This window comes from Mesoplodon mirus (genome assembly GCF_964341445.2).
Source record: "Mesoplodon mirus genome assembly, chromosome: 9".
NCBI lineage: Eukaryota > Metazoa > Chordata > Mammalia > Artiodactyla > Ziphiidae > Mesoplodon > Mesoplodon mirus.
Genome location: NC_138985.1, coordinates 31,083,593 through 31,100,461, shown reverse-complemented (window position 1 = coordinate 31,100,461; position 16,869 = coordinate 31,083,593). Strand labels below are relative to the sequence as shown.

General features: G+C 50.9%; 1 protein-coding gene across 12 annotated transcripts in view; it reads left to right on the top strand.

The window, feature by feature from the left end:
* Positions 1–15,123, top strand: part of TNS3 (tensin 3) — a 243,498-nt gene extending 228,375 nt beyond the window's left edge. For 11 of the 12 annotated variants that reach the window (XM_082632029.1, XM_082632034.1, XM_082632027.1 and 8 more), the window contains 4 exons: positions 8,217–8,385; positions 10,598–10,666; positions 10,769–10,795; positions 12,345–15,123. In XM_082632029.1, the coding sequence (XP_082488155.1) occupies positions 8,217–8,385; positions 10,598–10,666; positions 10,769–10,795; positions 12,345–12,489 (410 nt within the window). In that variant the 3' untranslated portion in view covers positions 12,490–15,123. The remainder of the gene's footprint in view (positions 1–8,216; positions 8,386–10,597; positions 10,667–10,768; positions 10,796–12,344) is intronic. The other variant, XM_082632031.1, reaches the window with a different exon arrangement.
* Positions 15,124–16,869: the final 1,746 nt, after the last annotated feature.

Sequence of the window (16,869 nt, the reverse complement as noted above, 5' to 3'; positions counted from 1 at the left end):
CCATGGGTCTGGACAAACGTCTGATGACATGTATCCACCGTTATAGTATTACACAGAATAGTTTCAATGTCCTAAAAATCCTCCGTGCTCCACCTATTCATCCCTCCTCCCTAACTCCTGGCAACCACTGATCCTTTTATTGTCTCCGTGGTTTTGCTTTTCCAGAATGTCATATGATTAGAATCATACAGTATACATAGCCTTTTCAGATTGGATTCTTTCACTTAGTAGTGTGCCTTGAAGATTCCTCCATGTCTTTTTATGGTCTGAGAGTGGTTTCCTTTTACTGCTGAATAATATTCCATTGTCTGGATGTACCACAGTTTGTTTATCCATTCACCCACTGAAGGACATCTCGAGTGTTTATACATTTCCGTAATTATGAATAAAACCGCTATAAACATCCACATGCAGGTTTCAGGGTGGACATAATTGTCAGTTCCTTTCGGTAAATACCAAGGAGCACCATTGCTGGATCACATGGTAAGAGTATGCTTATTTTGTAAGAAACCATCAGACTGTCTTCCAAAGTGGCCGCACCATTTTGCATTCCCACCAGCCATGCATGAGACTTCCTGCTTCTCCACATCCTACCAGCAGTTGGTGCTGTCCGTGTTCTGGATTTTGGCCATTCAGAATAGGTGTTTAGTGGTATCTTGTTGTTTTAATTTGCATTTTCCTGATGACATATGACATGGAGCATCTTTTCATGTGCTTGTTTGCCATATGCATATCTTCTTTGTCAAGGTGTCTGTTAAGGTTGTTTGTTTTCTTCTTGTTAAATTTTAAGAGGTCTTTGTATATTTTGGATAACAGTTCTTTGTGAGATTTGTCTTTTGCAAATACTTTCTCCCAGGATGTGGCTTGTCTTCTCATTCTCTTGACAGTGTCTCTCAGAGCAAAAGATTTTTTATTTTAATGAAATCCAGTTTATCAATACTTCCTTTCATGGATCATGTCTTTTGTATTGTATCTAAAAAGTTATCACCAAACCCAAGGTCATCTAAATTATTTCCTAAGAGTTTTATAGTTTTGCATTTCACATTTATATCCATTCTATTTTGAGTTAATTTTTGTGACGGGTTTAAGGTCTGTGTCTAGTTTTTTTCACACGTGGATGTCCAGTTGTTCCAGCACCATTTGTGGAAAAGACTATTTCTGCAATACTGTATCTCCTTTGTTCCTTTGTCAGAGATCAATTGACTATTTATATGGGTCTGTTTCTGGACTTTCTATTGTTCCGTTCATCTATTTGTCTATTATTTCACCAATACCACACTGTCTTGATTACTGTCACTTTATAGTAAGTCTTGAAGTCAAGTAGTATCAGTCCTCTGACTTGGTTCTTCTCCTTAATATTGTGTTGGCTGCCCTGGGTCTTTTGCTCTCCATATAAACTTTAGAGTTAGTTTGTTGATATCCACAAAGTAAGTTGCTGGAATTTAGATTGAGATTTCATTGAATCTACAGATCAAGTTGGGAAGAACGGACATCAGAATTATATATTGAGTCTTCCTCTTCATGAATGTGGAATATTTAGTTTATTTACTTCTTTGATTTTATTAGTGGGAGTTTTGTAGTTTTCCTCATATAGATCTTATACATATTGTATTAGATTCATCATTTTGGGGGTGCTAATATAAATGGGATTGTGTTTTTAACTACAAATTCCACTTGTTCTCTGCTGTTATATAGGGAAGTGATTGACTTGTGTATTCACTTTGTATCCTGCAGCCTTGCTGTAATAGCTTACTAGTTTCAGGCCAGGTCATTTTTGCAGCATTAGATGCTGTCCTAGTGACCCCAGCTTAAGAGGGTTGTGGACGAGCCAGAGACCACAGGGCTCTTGTGGGTGTGTGGCTGAGAGGGAGGGACACAGCTGGAGAGAATTATGGGGCCCACTGGCTCCAAACCTTCAGTTCCCCCACTGGAGGTCTTTCATTCAAGGTAGACATTTACTCTCAGAAATGTTGGAGAGGGATTCTCTGAGTCTGCAGGAGGACTGACTAGAAATACTTCTATCTGTGCCTCATGTCTGTAGAGTACTTTATAGCTGGGACTCCGTAATGAAAGAATATGCAGATACAGGTATTTTCTTGTTGCTTCCTCTGTACAATTTGCGTTATTCGTCTGTGCAGTTTGTCTCTGTAAAACTATACATCACTGACTCTATTACCCAGCTAAAGTAAAATCTCTCTGTTTTCAAAAGGAATCTTTTTTAGTGTTGAACTCTTCCTAGACTATCCTTAAAGGATAAGTTATCTGTGGCCAGAACAAAGGTGACAGGAGTTTGTCCAAGACAGCAAGCGTGCTAGAACTTGAAGCCTCAAAAGGAAGCGTCTGCCTGTATCCAGTCTGGGTTCCAGTCCAGGCCCTGCCATTTGGGGCTCAGCCTCTGGCAGGTCACTTAGCCGTGCAGACCTCAACATAATCATAACAATCTCTCCCCGACACAGTGGCTTCAGGACCAGTTGAATAGGATGTTGAAAATGCCTTGGGAACTGTAACGTGGTCACGTAAGCTGTAGCTGTGTTCCTGCCGCTCTGCTTTCGTGTAAAAACACTTTTATTGGCCCAAGAGGAGTGGCCTTTGCTGTGCAGTGGCCTCATCCTTTGCCTACGTAGACATGATTGAAAGGGCTGGTCCCACGGCAGCTTTGTGAGGCAGTGTCCCCACGCCGAAGACCATGAGCTCACAGCCCCCAGGTTGTTTCAGGGGGTCCCTGGAGCCCACTAGGGCTCACTGCTACCTTATGTTAAAGCAGCAGCTTTGTCCCCATGTCTCTGGGTCCCAGCAAAGTTGCAGGGAACATGCTGGACTTTGCTGCAGGCCTTGCTGGTGAGCTGCTTAGCCATGCACTTGACCTTGGAGGTGGGCTGTGAAATCAGGTCTTCTCCCATTGACATGTTTGAACTGCACCTTTTAAAAAATGTATTTAAAATTTTTTAAACATGTCATTAATGATTTTTAAATTGCAACTCATGTATCAACCTCATTCAAGAAAAGTGCTCCAGAATGATAGCAGCAAACCCTTCCAGAGCACATGCCCTGCGAGGCTGGCAGAGCCTGGGCCTCCGTCGGGGCACCACCTGGTGTCTCAGGGTTACAGCCCTGCTTACCCACCCCAGGCAGTGAGCACTGGGGCACATACATCTCATTACAAGCAGCATTTCATGTTTCTCCTTAAGCTTCATGGTTACCTAACATTTTCCCAATACATGTTGAATTAGTAAATGAATCAATGAATTAGTTGATCATAATGGAACTATAATAGCCTTCATTTTTAGATATTAAAGCTTTTCCTTCTGCTCTGGCTTATCATTTTTAGTTACACTCTATCATCTTTTCAGATAATCTATGGCACGTATCAGTAACTCTGAATGCTTTGCTTTTTTAAAGGGTGAGCCTCCCAGGGACAGGACTTCACACAGAACCTGGAGGTCTTATTTAATCATCTGACTGGGCATTTATGTATGGGGGTTAAATTATGACTGCCTTGAGCTTATGTCCTTTTAAAATCTCTTGTTTCTAAAACACATCAAAAGGTTCAAATTTCCATCCAGCTACCTTCACGACTGACAAGGCAAGGAATCGAGTCAGGACACGGATATGCAGCTGGAAGAGTGAGATTGCTGCAGAGAGTGCTGGGTCCTAGCTGTTGGTTCAAAAAGTGCAGAGTGACCGTGGTGGGAAGGTGATCAGGCTGTCTGGTCTCTGACCACCTTAAGGAAACTGAGTGGTTCTTTCTCCCCTTAAACTAAGTTTCATTTGTTGTCTGAATTCACTTAGAATCCCAGACCCCTGGCCCTCCCTGCAAGGGCTCCTCGAGATTCCCTGGCCCGTGTCCTCTGCGTGGAGGTGAGGCGCTGACACTCAGGGGTGTCTGCAGAGTTGGGCAGCTCCCAGCAAGCGGCACAGACTTTCAGGTCTCTTCAGTTTAATCCCTTTGCATCTGATACCGAGGCCGTTACGAGTTGCTGCAGTTTCTAAAAGAATTGCTGTTTATGATTTTAGTATCAGCTCTTTTTTTTTTTTTTGCGGTACTTGGGCCTCTCACTGTTGTGGCCTCTCCCGTTGTGGAGCACAGGCTCCGGACACGCAGGCTCAGCGGCCATGGCTCACGGGCCCGGCCGCTCTGTAGCATGTGGGATCCTCCTGGACCGGGGCACGAACCCATAACCGCCGCATCGGCAGGCTGACTCTCAACCACTGCGCCACTAGGGAAGCCCCTGTGTCAGCTCTCCCCTGTGTCAGCTCTTAATTGGTTCTGTTGAAGCAGTGGAATGCAGCTGAAGGCCCTGGCACCAGACCCCACACAATATCCCATAAACGTTAGGGCTGTGTCTTTAACGTACCGTACTGTAAAGGATGTTTTCTTTATAAAAGTAATAGGAATTCTTCCAGTTTAAAAAAAAAAAAAAAAAGGAAGACACAGAAAAGCAAGGGAGAAATGAATTCCTCACAGACTTGTCACCCAGGTACAACCACTGACTGTTTTCCTTTTCTCCCTTAGCATAAGGGGTTTACCCGTGTTTTTGGCAAACACAGCCTAGGTCTCACTTTCAGTGGCTGAGGAACCGTCCACCAGCTGATTCCACCCCTTACGGTTGCCCAGTTAGTGTGCTTCTAACTTCTCAGTACCACAGACAGCACTTGGAAGGCTACCTTTTTGCATTACTGCCTTTTTCTGAGTTCTGGATCGTGGCCTTCAGACCCTGAATTTCTGGCAGCGGTAGGACTGGGTGAGAACCTGGGACCGTAACACTTCTGCTTCCCGCCGCGGGTTTGACGGGCGCTTTCCTGTTCAATATCACACCACAGCTACACACCCTCAGGTGGAATTGGACGTATCGGGCCAGGCCCCGGGGGACAAGCACAGCAAGCCCACCTATCCTCTGCTGGGGAGGGAAGGGGCTGGCGTGTGCTCAGCAGAGCTGCCCCAGACGTGCTTGGGAGAAGGGAGGGCTCCCCTCTCTGCTCCGAGAGGGACAGTGCCGCTCTGTGTCGGGGGGGGAGATGCCCCCCAGGCCGGCTGTTCCTTCTCAAAAGGCCATTTGTGCTGCTACAAGGAAGCAGGAGTCTGGATCGTGGCAGACGTGCGCCCGTCTGTGCGCCCGTCCAGGTCCAGCTCGTGCCAATTTTCTGGGATTTCATTGTGACTAGATCAGAATTTTCTTTTTTCTCTTTTGTAACTGCATGAGTATCATTATAGTAATACCAGTGAAATTAGTATTCATTAGTGCTTCATTAGAGGCAGAATATTCACCCTCCTAAAATCAAACCGTCTTAAATTTTCCAGGCACACCTCCCACTGTTCGTAGGCACACACGCCTTTTATTGTGTAGGTCTCATCATGGCACAGATAGTTTTATTCTGCTTTTCCCAGAAACTGCTAACATTTTTCCGTGTTGCTATACAGGGTTTGTGATTACCATTTGCTGGTTAGTTGGTATTCCATTGAGGGGCTAATTTAACCATTCCCCTCCTTTTGGACATAGTTTGTTTCCAACTAACTTCCCACCAAATGAGTATGGGGCTCAAATATCTTCACCTCTAGGTTAGCTGTCTCAGCTGGTTATGGAATAGTTCCCGTCTCAGGCCTCTCAGAGCGGGACCTCCGGGTTACCGAGTGCAGGCAGGTCTTCTGACCCTCCTGATAAATAATGCCAAATCATCTTCCAGAAAGGCTGTCCTGGTTGACGTGAGCATTTCATAAAAGCACCTGATTTCATCAAAGCTTTGGGCAACTGCAATTTTAAAGACTTTTGCCAACTCACTCTCTTTCCCAAGACGACACAAGTAGACCCCTCAAGTTCAGACAGGAGCTGAAGTGCAGGTCAGCCTCCGGCCCTGCAGTTCCCTGGAGTGTCTCATTGCCTGGCGTCCTCAGATGGGGCAGTGCCGCCGGCTGGAACAAGAGGGCACGGAGAGGGCAGCAGTGGCCACGGCAACTCAGCCGTTCAGGGAGGGCTCTCTGATTTCTCCCTGCCTCTCAAAATGTGCAGGAGGCACAGTGGCTTAAAAGATGCCACTCTGTCAGGACAATCACATGGGGTTGCTGACGGGCATCATTATGGCTGAGGAATGTCTCGAAGTAAAATTCACAGCTCAAAAAAAAAAAAAAAATCACAGCTCGTCCTCAGGGATGTTACGTGAAATTTCTTCCTGAGCCCGTGTTCTCTACCTGGTGCCTGGTACCTGGTGGTACCAGGACCCTCAGCACTGCAGGAGCCAGCACGAAGGTTGGGTATCACAGCAAGTCCCTGGGGAGTTGCCAGGCTTCTGGCATATTTCTCTACACTTCAGTTTCCTCATCTGTAAGTTGGGGATGATAACAGAATCTTCCTCACAGGACCCTGGTGCAGATGTGATGAGACAGTCTGTCTCAGATGTTCAGTCGAGGCCTGACACAGAGTAAGCATCCTTATGAATGAGCCACGTTAGGTGGAGCTCGGAGAAATGAAAACTGTTGTGTTTGGGAACTTCTTTGAAGATTTTGCTTAATGGCACAATGTCATTTTAATAATTATAGGAGTGAAATACGAAGCTCTTTTCCAGAGAGTAAAAGTGACTTGTTCACTAAACTTTATAGAGGGAAGTTGGTGTCTGGGATGAAACTCTCAGTTAACAGGCGTTTGGGGAAGCCTGGCGTTTCCAGCACGTTTCGACCTTTCTCCTGGGCGCGTTGGGAGCCGTGAAGTGTCACTCCAGGAGATACCGTCGCCTGGCTTTGGGGCTGCTTGCTTTTTGGGCGGTTCTCTAGTATCTCCCACCTTCCCTCAAGGTTCAGCCTTTCCACTCAGGCCTCTTCTGGCAAATCAAAGGATCATAGCTGTTCCCGGCTCAGGTCAGTGGGGCTTCGGCCTGCCCGCTTCTGATTCTCCCATCTAGGGTAAAGGGAGGGGCCTCGTTTTTCTGATGAATCTGTTACACAAACCCCAGGCCTTGCTTTCTTTCTCCATCATCGTGTCCTCACTGAAGTGGAAGTTTCCCAATCCTCAAACCTTCTCAGCTTCTTAAAAAGTAGCTGTGGATTGTCGCCTTGGCCGTGGAGAGAACAGAGGGCTAGCAGCTTATAAGCGGCCCTGCATCTTGACACCAGGGACGTTGTACGTTATTTCTGTTCTTTTTAACCCACCTTCGTGGGCCTGTGGCAGCACACCTGCCAACAGGTATGACTGCTGCTGAGTCTCAGAATTCGGGGTGGAGATGGAGCCTGTCCAAGGCTGGGCCTCCAGGAGACTCTCCCAAGGAAAATGGTGCAGGCGAGGGCACAGCGCTTGCCTTATTGCTCCAGTCAAGGGGAAGCTTTTTCTTTTCTGTTTAGTGAAAATCTAAAGACCTTTAGAGATGGAGTTAAGACAGCCCACTCACTTGCAGAGGCTGCATCCGGCAGAGTGGGGAACAAGAGCGGCTCTGTTCCTGGGGGGACACGTCCTTAGGGGTGGCCAGGCAAAGCCACAGCTCCTGCAGGACTGAACTTGAGGGAGAGTCTGAATGTCCCACAGTCACACAGATGTCACACGCCTCGAAGTCCCACATTAGCTTCTGCTTGAGCTGCAGGGATCCAGGGTCAAAGGGCCATCCGTCTGTTTACAAAGTCTCGTTCACACTCAGCTGTTTGCTTCCCCCAAGGGGAGATGGCGGTGGACAAACCCCCAGCCCCCTTGGCAGCATGTGGACAGGACAAGCCATCCTAGCTCTTTGTACGCAGACTGTGTTCTGAGTTACTGCAAGTCATTCGTTCACAGCAGCTCTTTCTGGATGCCTGCTGCTTTCAGAACTCCGTGCAGGGTGGATATTTGGGGTTCCAGGCTGCGGGCTCCCCTCTGGGGGCGTTTCCTTAGCTGCAGGTGTGGTTGGGTTCTTATCCCACCCAGACCCACACTGAGACTGAAGAGGGTGCCTCCAGCCCACCCTTGGGACACCAGGTGTAAATAACGCCGCAGGGGTGGAGACGCATCCTGGGCCAGTGGGAGGAGTTTCCTTGGCTCCAGTGCATGGTGGGGGGGTTGTGTGTTGGTGGGGGCGGGACGAGGTGTTATTCTCTGCATTGACCTCGGGGCGTGTGCATCTCTGGGTCATTCCACAGCTTTGGAATTAGGGGTAAAGTGCCTCAGACATACCTGGCCACACATATGTGCATGTTGTTCATAAACCCCGGGGCCCTCATGTCTGGCAGATGCATTAATGCCGCTTCCCTCTGCGTCTTCCAGCTTGCAATGTGTGGTATCTGAACTCCGTGGAGATGGAGTCCCTCACGGGCCACCAAGCCATCCAGAAGGCCCTGAGCATCACCCTGGTCCAAGAGCCGCCTCCTTTGTCCACGGTTGTGCATTTCAAGGTGTCAGCCCAGGGCATCACCCTGACGGACAACCAGAGGAAGTGAGTGTGCCTGGCGGCCGGGCTGCGGGGCGGGCGGGGCTTCTGACCCCACCTGGGGTGAGACCTTCCACCAGCTCTGCCCAGGCCCCTGGACGTGCGGTGGTCACCCTGGCAAAGCTCGGTGGTCACCCTGGCAAAGCTCAGCGTTCCTGGAACAAATCAATGATCCAGTCACTCTGTGCTTGGCCCTGATGTCCTGTATGTCCCCAGAGACACATATAAACTATTGACATTAGGCCCAAATGCTGTTTTTTTAGAAGTCAGTAAAATTTTTAAAAAGATACATGGATCTTTGAGCATCTCTTACACACGCGCACACACAAACACACGTGTGTGTGTGTGTGTAATTTACAAATGCAAAAATCTTTTGTCATTTCTGTAAAAACACTCAGAGACTATGATAGAATCCACTCATCTTTGCTTCTGTATCGTTGGTCATCCCATTCTAACAGTTGGTCATCCCATTTCAGGTGAGAGTGTGACCTTGATATTATTTCAGTATCTAGATAATGTTAATTATTATGTAATAATAATATAGTATATAAGAATAATTAATGTTAACTATTAACCATTATCTAGATATTGTATATTGTTATATCTTAGTTAACAACATTTGAACATCTAGACAGTAGATGCTGTTTCAGTTTCCAGGTGAGCACAGAGCAGGGTCTGTAATAAACAACGGCAAGCGTGTTCCTCCCACGAGCAGAGCCTTTGACCTCAGGATCCAAGGCATTTCAGAGGCAGTTATTATTTATTTGTTATGGAAACAGCCTGCTGTGATTAATGAGGAAACCAGGTCAGCGCCCCTCAAAGCAGAGTGATGGCCGGAGCTTCAAGGGACAGGTGGCCAGTCCCCGCACCAGCCGGTGGGGCAGTGCTCACCCCGGCGCCCTGGAGCTCTTCCTGCCACGGCCCCTGCTCCAGAGCTAGTCCCGGGTTTGGGAGGGTCCCTGACCCAGAGCTCCTGCCCCACTGCTCTCAGGATGAAGCGGGTGTGGAGTGTCAGGTGGAGCGTGGGTCCTGCCGCTCAGATTGGGGTCCTTGCTCCCCGTGCTTTACCCGACGGGCCACCGTGGTACGTTCCTCATGCCATGCACTCGGTTCCCTCACCTCTCAAGCTTCACTGAGGTAACCGTCTTGGGATGTCAGTGACTCGAATGAGATATCCACGGGCAGGTGCCGGTACGGCTCGGCTGAAGCGTGGACACGGGCTCGGGCAGGGAGGCACGGCTCCTTCCTTCACAGCCTCTCTATTTTCTCCGGCTACCTGTGTGCTTTTTCTGTATCTCTATAGTTTCCCTGTGTCCTTATAAAACCATGGAGGTGGGCCACGTCCACGGCACTCAGGATCTTCCCTGTTGCAGGAGACGGCACGCGCATTCAGCCTGGCTGATACTGGACAAAAGAGGCTTGTGTCCTCAGCGTCCCCACTGAAAGATGCCCGGCTCTACCTGTACCTTTCCTGTACGCTGGCGTCTTTCTTTCCTTCTCCAGATGAGCTTTCTCCTTGCCCAGATCAAAGCCACCAGCCTCTGGGGATACCACCTCCCCCAAGAGGAGAGGGCGCTTGCCCAGCTGGAGTGGGGCACACAGGGCACGCGATGCTCAGAGGAGCAGGGAGGGCTGGCAGTGAAACAAAGGACAAGTGACAGGAGCCGGGACCGAGGAGTCCTCTGGTGGGTCCCCCAGCGGCTGTGCTGGCCTGGCGTTTGTAGCACCTCCCAGTGGGTTTCACGTGCACAGCCCTTGACAGTTTACAACATGCCGTCAGATGCCTCGTTGGGGCTGACTTGGCTCCTGTCCTGGGAGCATGGTGGTCTGTACCAGATGCCGTCTTCACAGGCAGCTGCTAGGGCTGTAGACAGTTGGTGTTTTCCTGGGATGAGGGCAGGAAGGCTGGGCCTCCCTCAGCTCGATCCCGTCCTCCACTCGGCTGGCAGTTTCTCTCTGCAAGGTGCAAGGTGCTTGCCTTCACCCCGAGACACACTCCTTTCCTAGTGCCCACTTTTCCCGGAGCCACTCTGCCCAGCTTCGTAGGTCTGCTGATTTCTAACAAACGTACACTCTGCTCTTCTCTCCAGACCACCAGTAAAAGCATAAAATAGGCTTCTGCCCCCCCGAACCTCCTCATGGCGGGGGTGTCTGCCCAGGGCAGCATTGTCACTGCAAAACCCCAGTAATGGGCTCTCCCTCTCCGGTGTCCCGGCAGGCTCTTCTTTCGGAGGCACTACCCCGTGAGCAGCGTGATCTTCTGTGCATTGGATCCACAAGACAGAAAGTAAGACGTCTGTATCTGTACTAAGCAATGCATATGCTTCCTTTGCTTTTTAAGTTAATAAAGAAATTAACGTGACTCTTCTCTTATTCTGTAATTTGCAAGGTGGATCACAGACGGCCCTTGCTCAAGGTACGTTGCCAGCCTGTCTTCATTCTTTCTTAGTAGACGCTTGCCTCCAAAGCTGAATTCTGCCCCAGATTTCCAAAGAGGAAAATGACTCAATAATGCCGATGGGTTTGGGTTTGGCCTTTTAAAAAAAATTTTATTGGAGTATAGATTTACAATGTTGTGTTAGTGCATTTGGCATTTAACAAAAATGAAAGTGTTCTCTTTATGCAGAAACGGCCTGCAGAGGGTTAAGTTTTCTGCTTGCTCTTCTCTGAATGAGCAGTACTTACCTATGACCCATAAAATATGGTATAAATAGCGTGAAGAGATTGCACAGCGTTTCTGGCCGTTGAGGAGGGGTGTAGTCTGCAGCAGCACTGGGGCCGGGGTGTTGGAATGGGGCGCTGCGTGAGTGCAGTGGGCGTCACTGTTTCCCAGCCCAGAGGGAGCACGGCTCTGCCCTGGCCCAGGCTCTGCGGTGGCCACGCAGCCTCGGAACCCTCCAGAGCTGTCTGCATTCCCACAGGTGGGCGTCCTCTGCATCACCTAAATTTGATTACCACAAATGTCTAACTACAGGGGTCCAATCCTAGGATTCCAATTTCACGTTTGCCGTTTGTCTTGGCATCTGATAAAGTGGTAGGAGCCCCCCAGGGGGGGTGGTGCCCCCAGGCCACTCTGGCTCTCAGGGCCCACGGCCATCCCAGCCGTGTGGAGTGTGTGGCCCCGGGAGGGTCACTTGAGTGCCGTCAGCCAGTCCTTCCTGTGGTGTGGAAACCACTCAGCTCATACAGAAAAATTCTTCATTGTTCTGAGAAGGAGAAGAAAGACCTCAGATAAGGGATAACTACCATTATCTAAGTCCAGGGATTTGGATTTGGATAATGGTAGTTATTGTGTTAAGTTTGTGGCTCCTGAAAGCTTATTCAGATAAAGGCTTCAATTCTTGTAAGAAAAATATTAGATTGTTCCGTGCTTTTAAACAGTTTCCTCACCTGCACGTAGTTTGTAACTCAGGGGTGTGAGGCCCGAGAAGGGAGCCCCTGGCGTGTTTTTAACTTCCCATCCTCTGGCCCCAGTGGGTGGGATCGTGAGCATCCAGGGAGAGCCCCCAGCACCCCAGGAACCGAGGCTAGGGTGCGGGCACCTGGAGTTTTGTGTGCCCATCCACTCTGATGGTGTGAGCAGGGAGTAGGCAGCTCCTGAGGTGGAGCCAGGGTCCTCCTATCAGAGACTCGGGAGTGGAGCTCAGGAGCTGGCAGACCAGGAGGGTTCTGGCCAGGTTGGAGCAGTGGCTTTGGTTCAGGTCCCAGACCCGTGACTGGCACTCCTCGGTCCTGCCCGTCAGCTTCCTCCCTTGTGAGGTCTGGGCACAGCATCCTCCCTGCAGGGTCTGCGAGACAGAGAGGACGCAGACCTGCGTCTGGAGGTGTCCGGCAGGGGACTCAGCCCCTGAGATTTTGGAGGAGCAGAGGTTAGAGGTGGCGGCGGTGCGACAGGAAGCGGAGGTTTGTATCCTGTGGGGTGGACAGGACTCGGCTGGCATGCTGACCCGGCTTTCCTTTTGCAGAGTCTTTGGATTTGTGGCCCGGAAGCAGGGCAGCGCCACAGACAACGTGTGCCACCTGTTTGCAGAGCATGACCCCGAGCAGCCAGCCAGCGCCATTGTCAACTTCGTGTCCAAGGTCATGATCGGCTCCCCTAAGAAGATTTGAGCCCCCACAGCCTGGAGACTCCAGAAGGGCCTGTGTGACCCTCACGTTCCAGGCCCAGGAGGGAAAGGGGCTCCTCCAACCTTACAGACAAACAACCCTGCCACCAGCTGGCCTTAGCTGAGAGCCACAGCTCACGGACGCATTTCTGTAGCCCAGTGCTTTCCAGGTGGAGGAAGTTGGGCATTGGGGGTGCCTGCCCGGTCCCCATGCGGGAAAGGACCATGCAAGGAGACGTGGGGACCCGTGTGCCTCGAACTCTGGTGTTTGTGGGAAGGAGGGGAGCCCGCCCGCTCCTCAGTGGCCCTGAGTGACCGGCTGTGCCTCGCCACTGCCATGTCAGAAGGCTCCCGTCCAGCGGGCACCTCAGGGCCTCTGTGATTAACCTGAGAAGGGGGATGTGTGTTGGATGAAGGTTCATGCGGGTCAGGCTCTCCCGGGGCACTGGGGCATCATGGACAAGGGGACGATGGGATGGGCGGTGAGGACGAGGGAGGTCATGCGGTCATTGTGAGGCCAGAGCCTGAGCGTGGGGACGGCTCCCCACCTCTGCTCACATGCCTCGTCTGAATGGCACCCTGGGCCGTGAGAGGGGAAAGTAAGATAGGAGTAAAACCCCATTTCCATGTAATTTATATTTTACTAATGCCAAGTTATTTATGAGACCAGTTTGCCATTGCTGTGCTGTACTGGTGTCCAAATGCTGCCGCCTGCCGAGCCGGGGCTCTGGGAGGAGCATCTGTCCCCGTGTCGGATGCACCAAGACGGGTGGTGCGGACTCTGTTGGCCGCTCCGTGGGCCGTCGTTGCTTGCAGGCGGCTGCCGAAAGCTGGCTTTGCCTCAAGCAGCCTTCCCGAATGCTTGACCATCCATGTGTCATTTCCAGGCTGTGGATACATCCTTGCTGGGGGTTGGGGGCGGAGGTCCTCAGGGGTGGGACACGCTTACTTTGAGACTCAGCCGTCCTCCACATCGCTGTCCTCGGCCAGCCGGGGGCCTGGGAGAGATCATCCCGAGAACCACTGGCCTGAGGGAGCACTTGTCTGTCTCCACCCCGCCTGTTGGCTCCTGCTGGGATCCATGTGTTCTGGCACCTGAGCAGGGTGAAGATGAGGAATCTCAGTCCTTCCGCTGTTTTCAGCTCTTCTGCATCATCTTAGCCACCTAATCAGCTGTGATCTTTATGCTGATGTGCATGTTGCAGAGCCGTGGTCTGTCCACCTGAATCCGGCAGTGGTCAGAGGTTTGGGAGAATGAAGCCAATGGTCCTGCAAGATCCCAGAGCAAGAGGCCCCGGTCTCCTTCCCCGTCACTCAAGACACTTGCACCATGGCTCTCCATCCCCCGTGAACTGCCCGTCTCATCCACTTCGCAAATCAAGCCCAGCTCTTCAAACACCAGGAATCACTGTGGCGGTCACCACACTGGCGTTTGGAAATGTGGATTCTGTTTTCAAGTGGGGCAGAGACAGACTCGGCGACAGCAGAGGTGAGATTGGCCGAATCGCAGTGGGCATTGTACGTGTGTATGAGTGTGAGTGTGTGTGTGAAAGCAGGTGGGTGAGTCCACTGTTTAGCTCCTATTGATGCACCAACACAAGTGCCTCATTTCTGTGCCAAATGTTTGCCTTGGTCCTCGCGGACCCTCTTCCCTGACGCAGGGCGGCCTAGCTAAGGAGAACGTGCCGGCATCTTCCAGAGGCCTGATGCCTCGGTGCCTGGGGTTGGGGGTGTCTAGCATTTCCGTTTTTCATTCACAGCTAGAACTCAGCCAAGGGGAGTGGAGGTTTGTGCTGTCCCCCAGAGGGGCCTCCTCCTGGGATGCTTGTCCCCAAATTTGACCCAGGGATCGCAGGCCAGGTCCCTTATCCTTCTGACAAAGGAAGAGAGAGGGCTCATGTAGAAATCAGAGCAAGAGAGGGGTGCGGGACTGAGAAACATCGACCACCCCAATCACAGAGGCCGTCCTCGTCCAGAGTATGCAAGCCATGACGTTCGCTTTTTAAACTGACTGGCAGCTGAGACTTTTACTCTCAGCAGTCAAGGGCATCAGCAGGTGTCCTCCCAGCAGATGGCTCCCTCTGAGGTGGAATGAAAGGAAGCCAATTCCCTGTCTTCTGAGGAGCTGGTACGACAGTGTGTTACATATGCATGAAATGGAACGAGTCCATGAACTTCGTGCTCAGACCTCAGGCAGCCCCGCCGCCAACACTGACTCGGGGGCAGGTGGGGAAGGAACATCCCCAGGCATCTGGCTTCTGGGGTGCCCGTGGGCACAGGGGTACTGTCCTGGGGCACGCACGAGGACTGCACCCCACAGGTGTCACAGCCAGGGCCTGTTTACCTGCTCATTAACCTATGCTGTATTCCTCCAGTGTTAACCTATAACCGTGTTAAGTCACCGCATTTAAGGGTCTCCGTGTGTATCCTTGGCATCAACGACCTCATCATGTCTCCTTATCTGCCTTACCTAGTAGTGGATATTTTTACTTTTCTTATATTGTAAAGAATATATCCCGTATGTAAATGAATGTTCTATAAATCCTTTGTATAGTCATTTTCTTTGCTCTTTAAATATCATCTCTATTCAGAGTATAATAAAAGTATAAACTTGGTAAGCCTCAGTGAGGCAGGCATTTGTTTGTCGTATTGAATGGGAAGGCCCCAGAAGGCATGTGCGGGTGTGGACATGTGTGTGCGTGTCTGGGTGTGCCTGTTGTGTGTGTATTTGGGAGTGTGAAGGGGGTTGTTTATGGATCAGTGGATTATAGTTTGATTTCTGCCCAGAGACTTCTGAAAATTGTATTCAGAGATTCTAAGAATTTAATAATAATGTGTGGTATTGATCATAGGAGCTGCTACATTTTTGATGTTGATATAAAGCCCCTGTTCCAGTAGCTGTAGGAGGAAGCTTCCAGTGTAGATCAGCCTCTGATGAGACTTCACAGGTGTCTACCGAGTTGGGTGCTGAACCTGAATATAAAATGTGTGGTGGGTTCACCTGTTTTTTCACCAGATACTGGTGACAGTCCCAGCGCCGCCCTGCCACTCTCCTGGGCTAGTGGGGTTCGTCCCCCAAACAGGTGAAGCCCCACTGTGCTGGCTTTCTGCCCTCTCAGGTCTGGGCCCCCTCCCGAGGTTGACCTCCCTCCCTTGTTTGGTGATGGACGCAGGACTCCGCTGCCCTCGTTTCCTCTGCATCCTAAGGCCTGGAGCAAATATCATAGCATGATGCCAGGTGGCCACTGGACCTGCCTTGGCCCAAGTCTGCATCACAGCCAGGCCCCAGAGCTTCACACACACTGGGTCACACCTGGCCTTGCCTTCCTCTCCCACTGCAGGCTCTGGCACAGATGTGGCTCAGGGCTGAGGCTTAACCATCCACGTGGCTTAACCCCCACGGCTGCTTCTGTTCCAGCTCAGGAAAGAAACAGAACCTGGGCCCATTTTGGTCATGGACAGATAGGAGCTGGCTCCCTCACCCAAACTCAGTTTCCCCGCGACAGGGTGAGCCTGTGCAGGCTTCGCTTTCTGCTCTACTGAGGTGCCCAGGAGACTCTGACGTGAAGGGGGACCTGCAGTGGCCCCGGGGTTGATGCCAATAGTGGAAGGGAGAGCGGGCGGAGATGGGTTGAGTCTTGTCCAGCAAAAGGTTCTCACTGGGCCCTAGACCCTTGACTAGTGTCACAGCAGAGAGTGAAGTGGGAGGAGCTCTGGTTCTACTGCTCTTACAGGTACGCTTTCAAGACACAGTCTGGATTTGTCACCACGGCTCCAGGCTGCACAGAGGACTGTCTGAGACCCAGCACTCCCAGCCTTGCTGGACGGGCCCCTGCCATGTGGGGAACGTCACATTCCCTGTTTATCACTCAGCCACCTATCAGTGACCACACCCCCGGCCCCGCCCACTCGGGTCCTGGACCTATCAGTGACGGGCCATCTGCCCTGCCTGCTTGGGTCCTGGACCTATACGTGAACACCCTTCTGCCCTGCCCACTCGGGTTCTGGACCTATGAGTGACGGCCCCTCCGCCCCGCCCACTCGGGTCCTGAATCCATCAGTGACAGGCCCTCGCCTGCCCAGTGGGGGACATCAGTTCTGACCCTTTGTCGTCGAGGTGTTTTGTCTCCTAGAGGTTTGTGTGTGGTTTCGTAGGTCGTTGGATAAATTGCCCCCATGGCCCAGGGGTCACATTTCACAAAGCAAGGGCAATGGAGCCTGGGTCAAGGCTGAATTGGAGTTTCCAGGCAGACCTGGGGTACCGGGAAGGGATATTTTATGACCTGGGAATGGGCTGTATCTGGACACAATTGAGCCACAGGGTTGTTGAATTGGTAACAAGAAAAATGGTCCAAGAACAAATGGCCTTAAAGTTCCTGAGGAA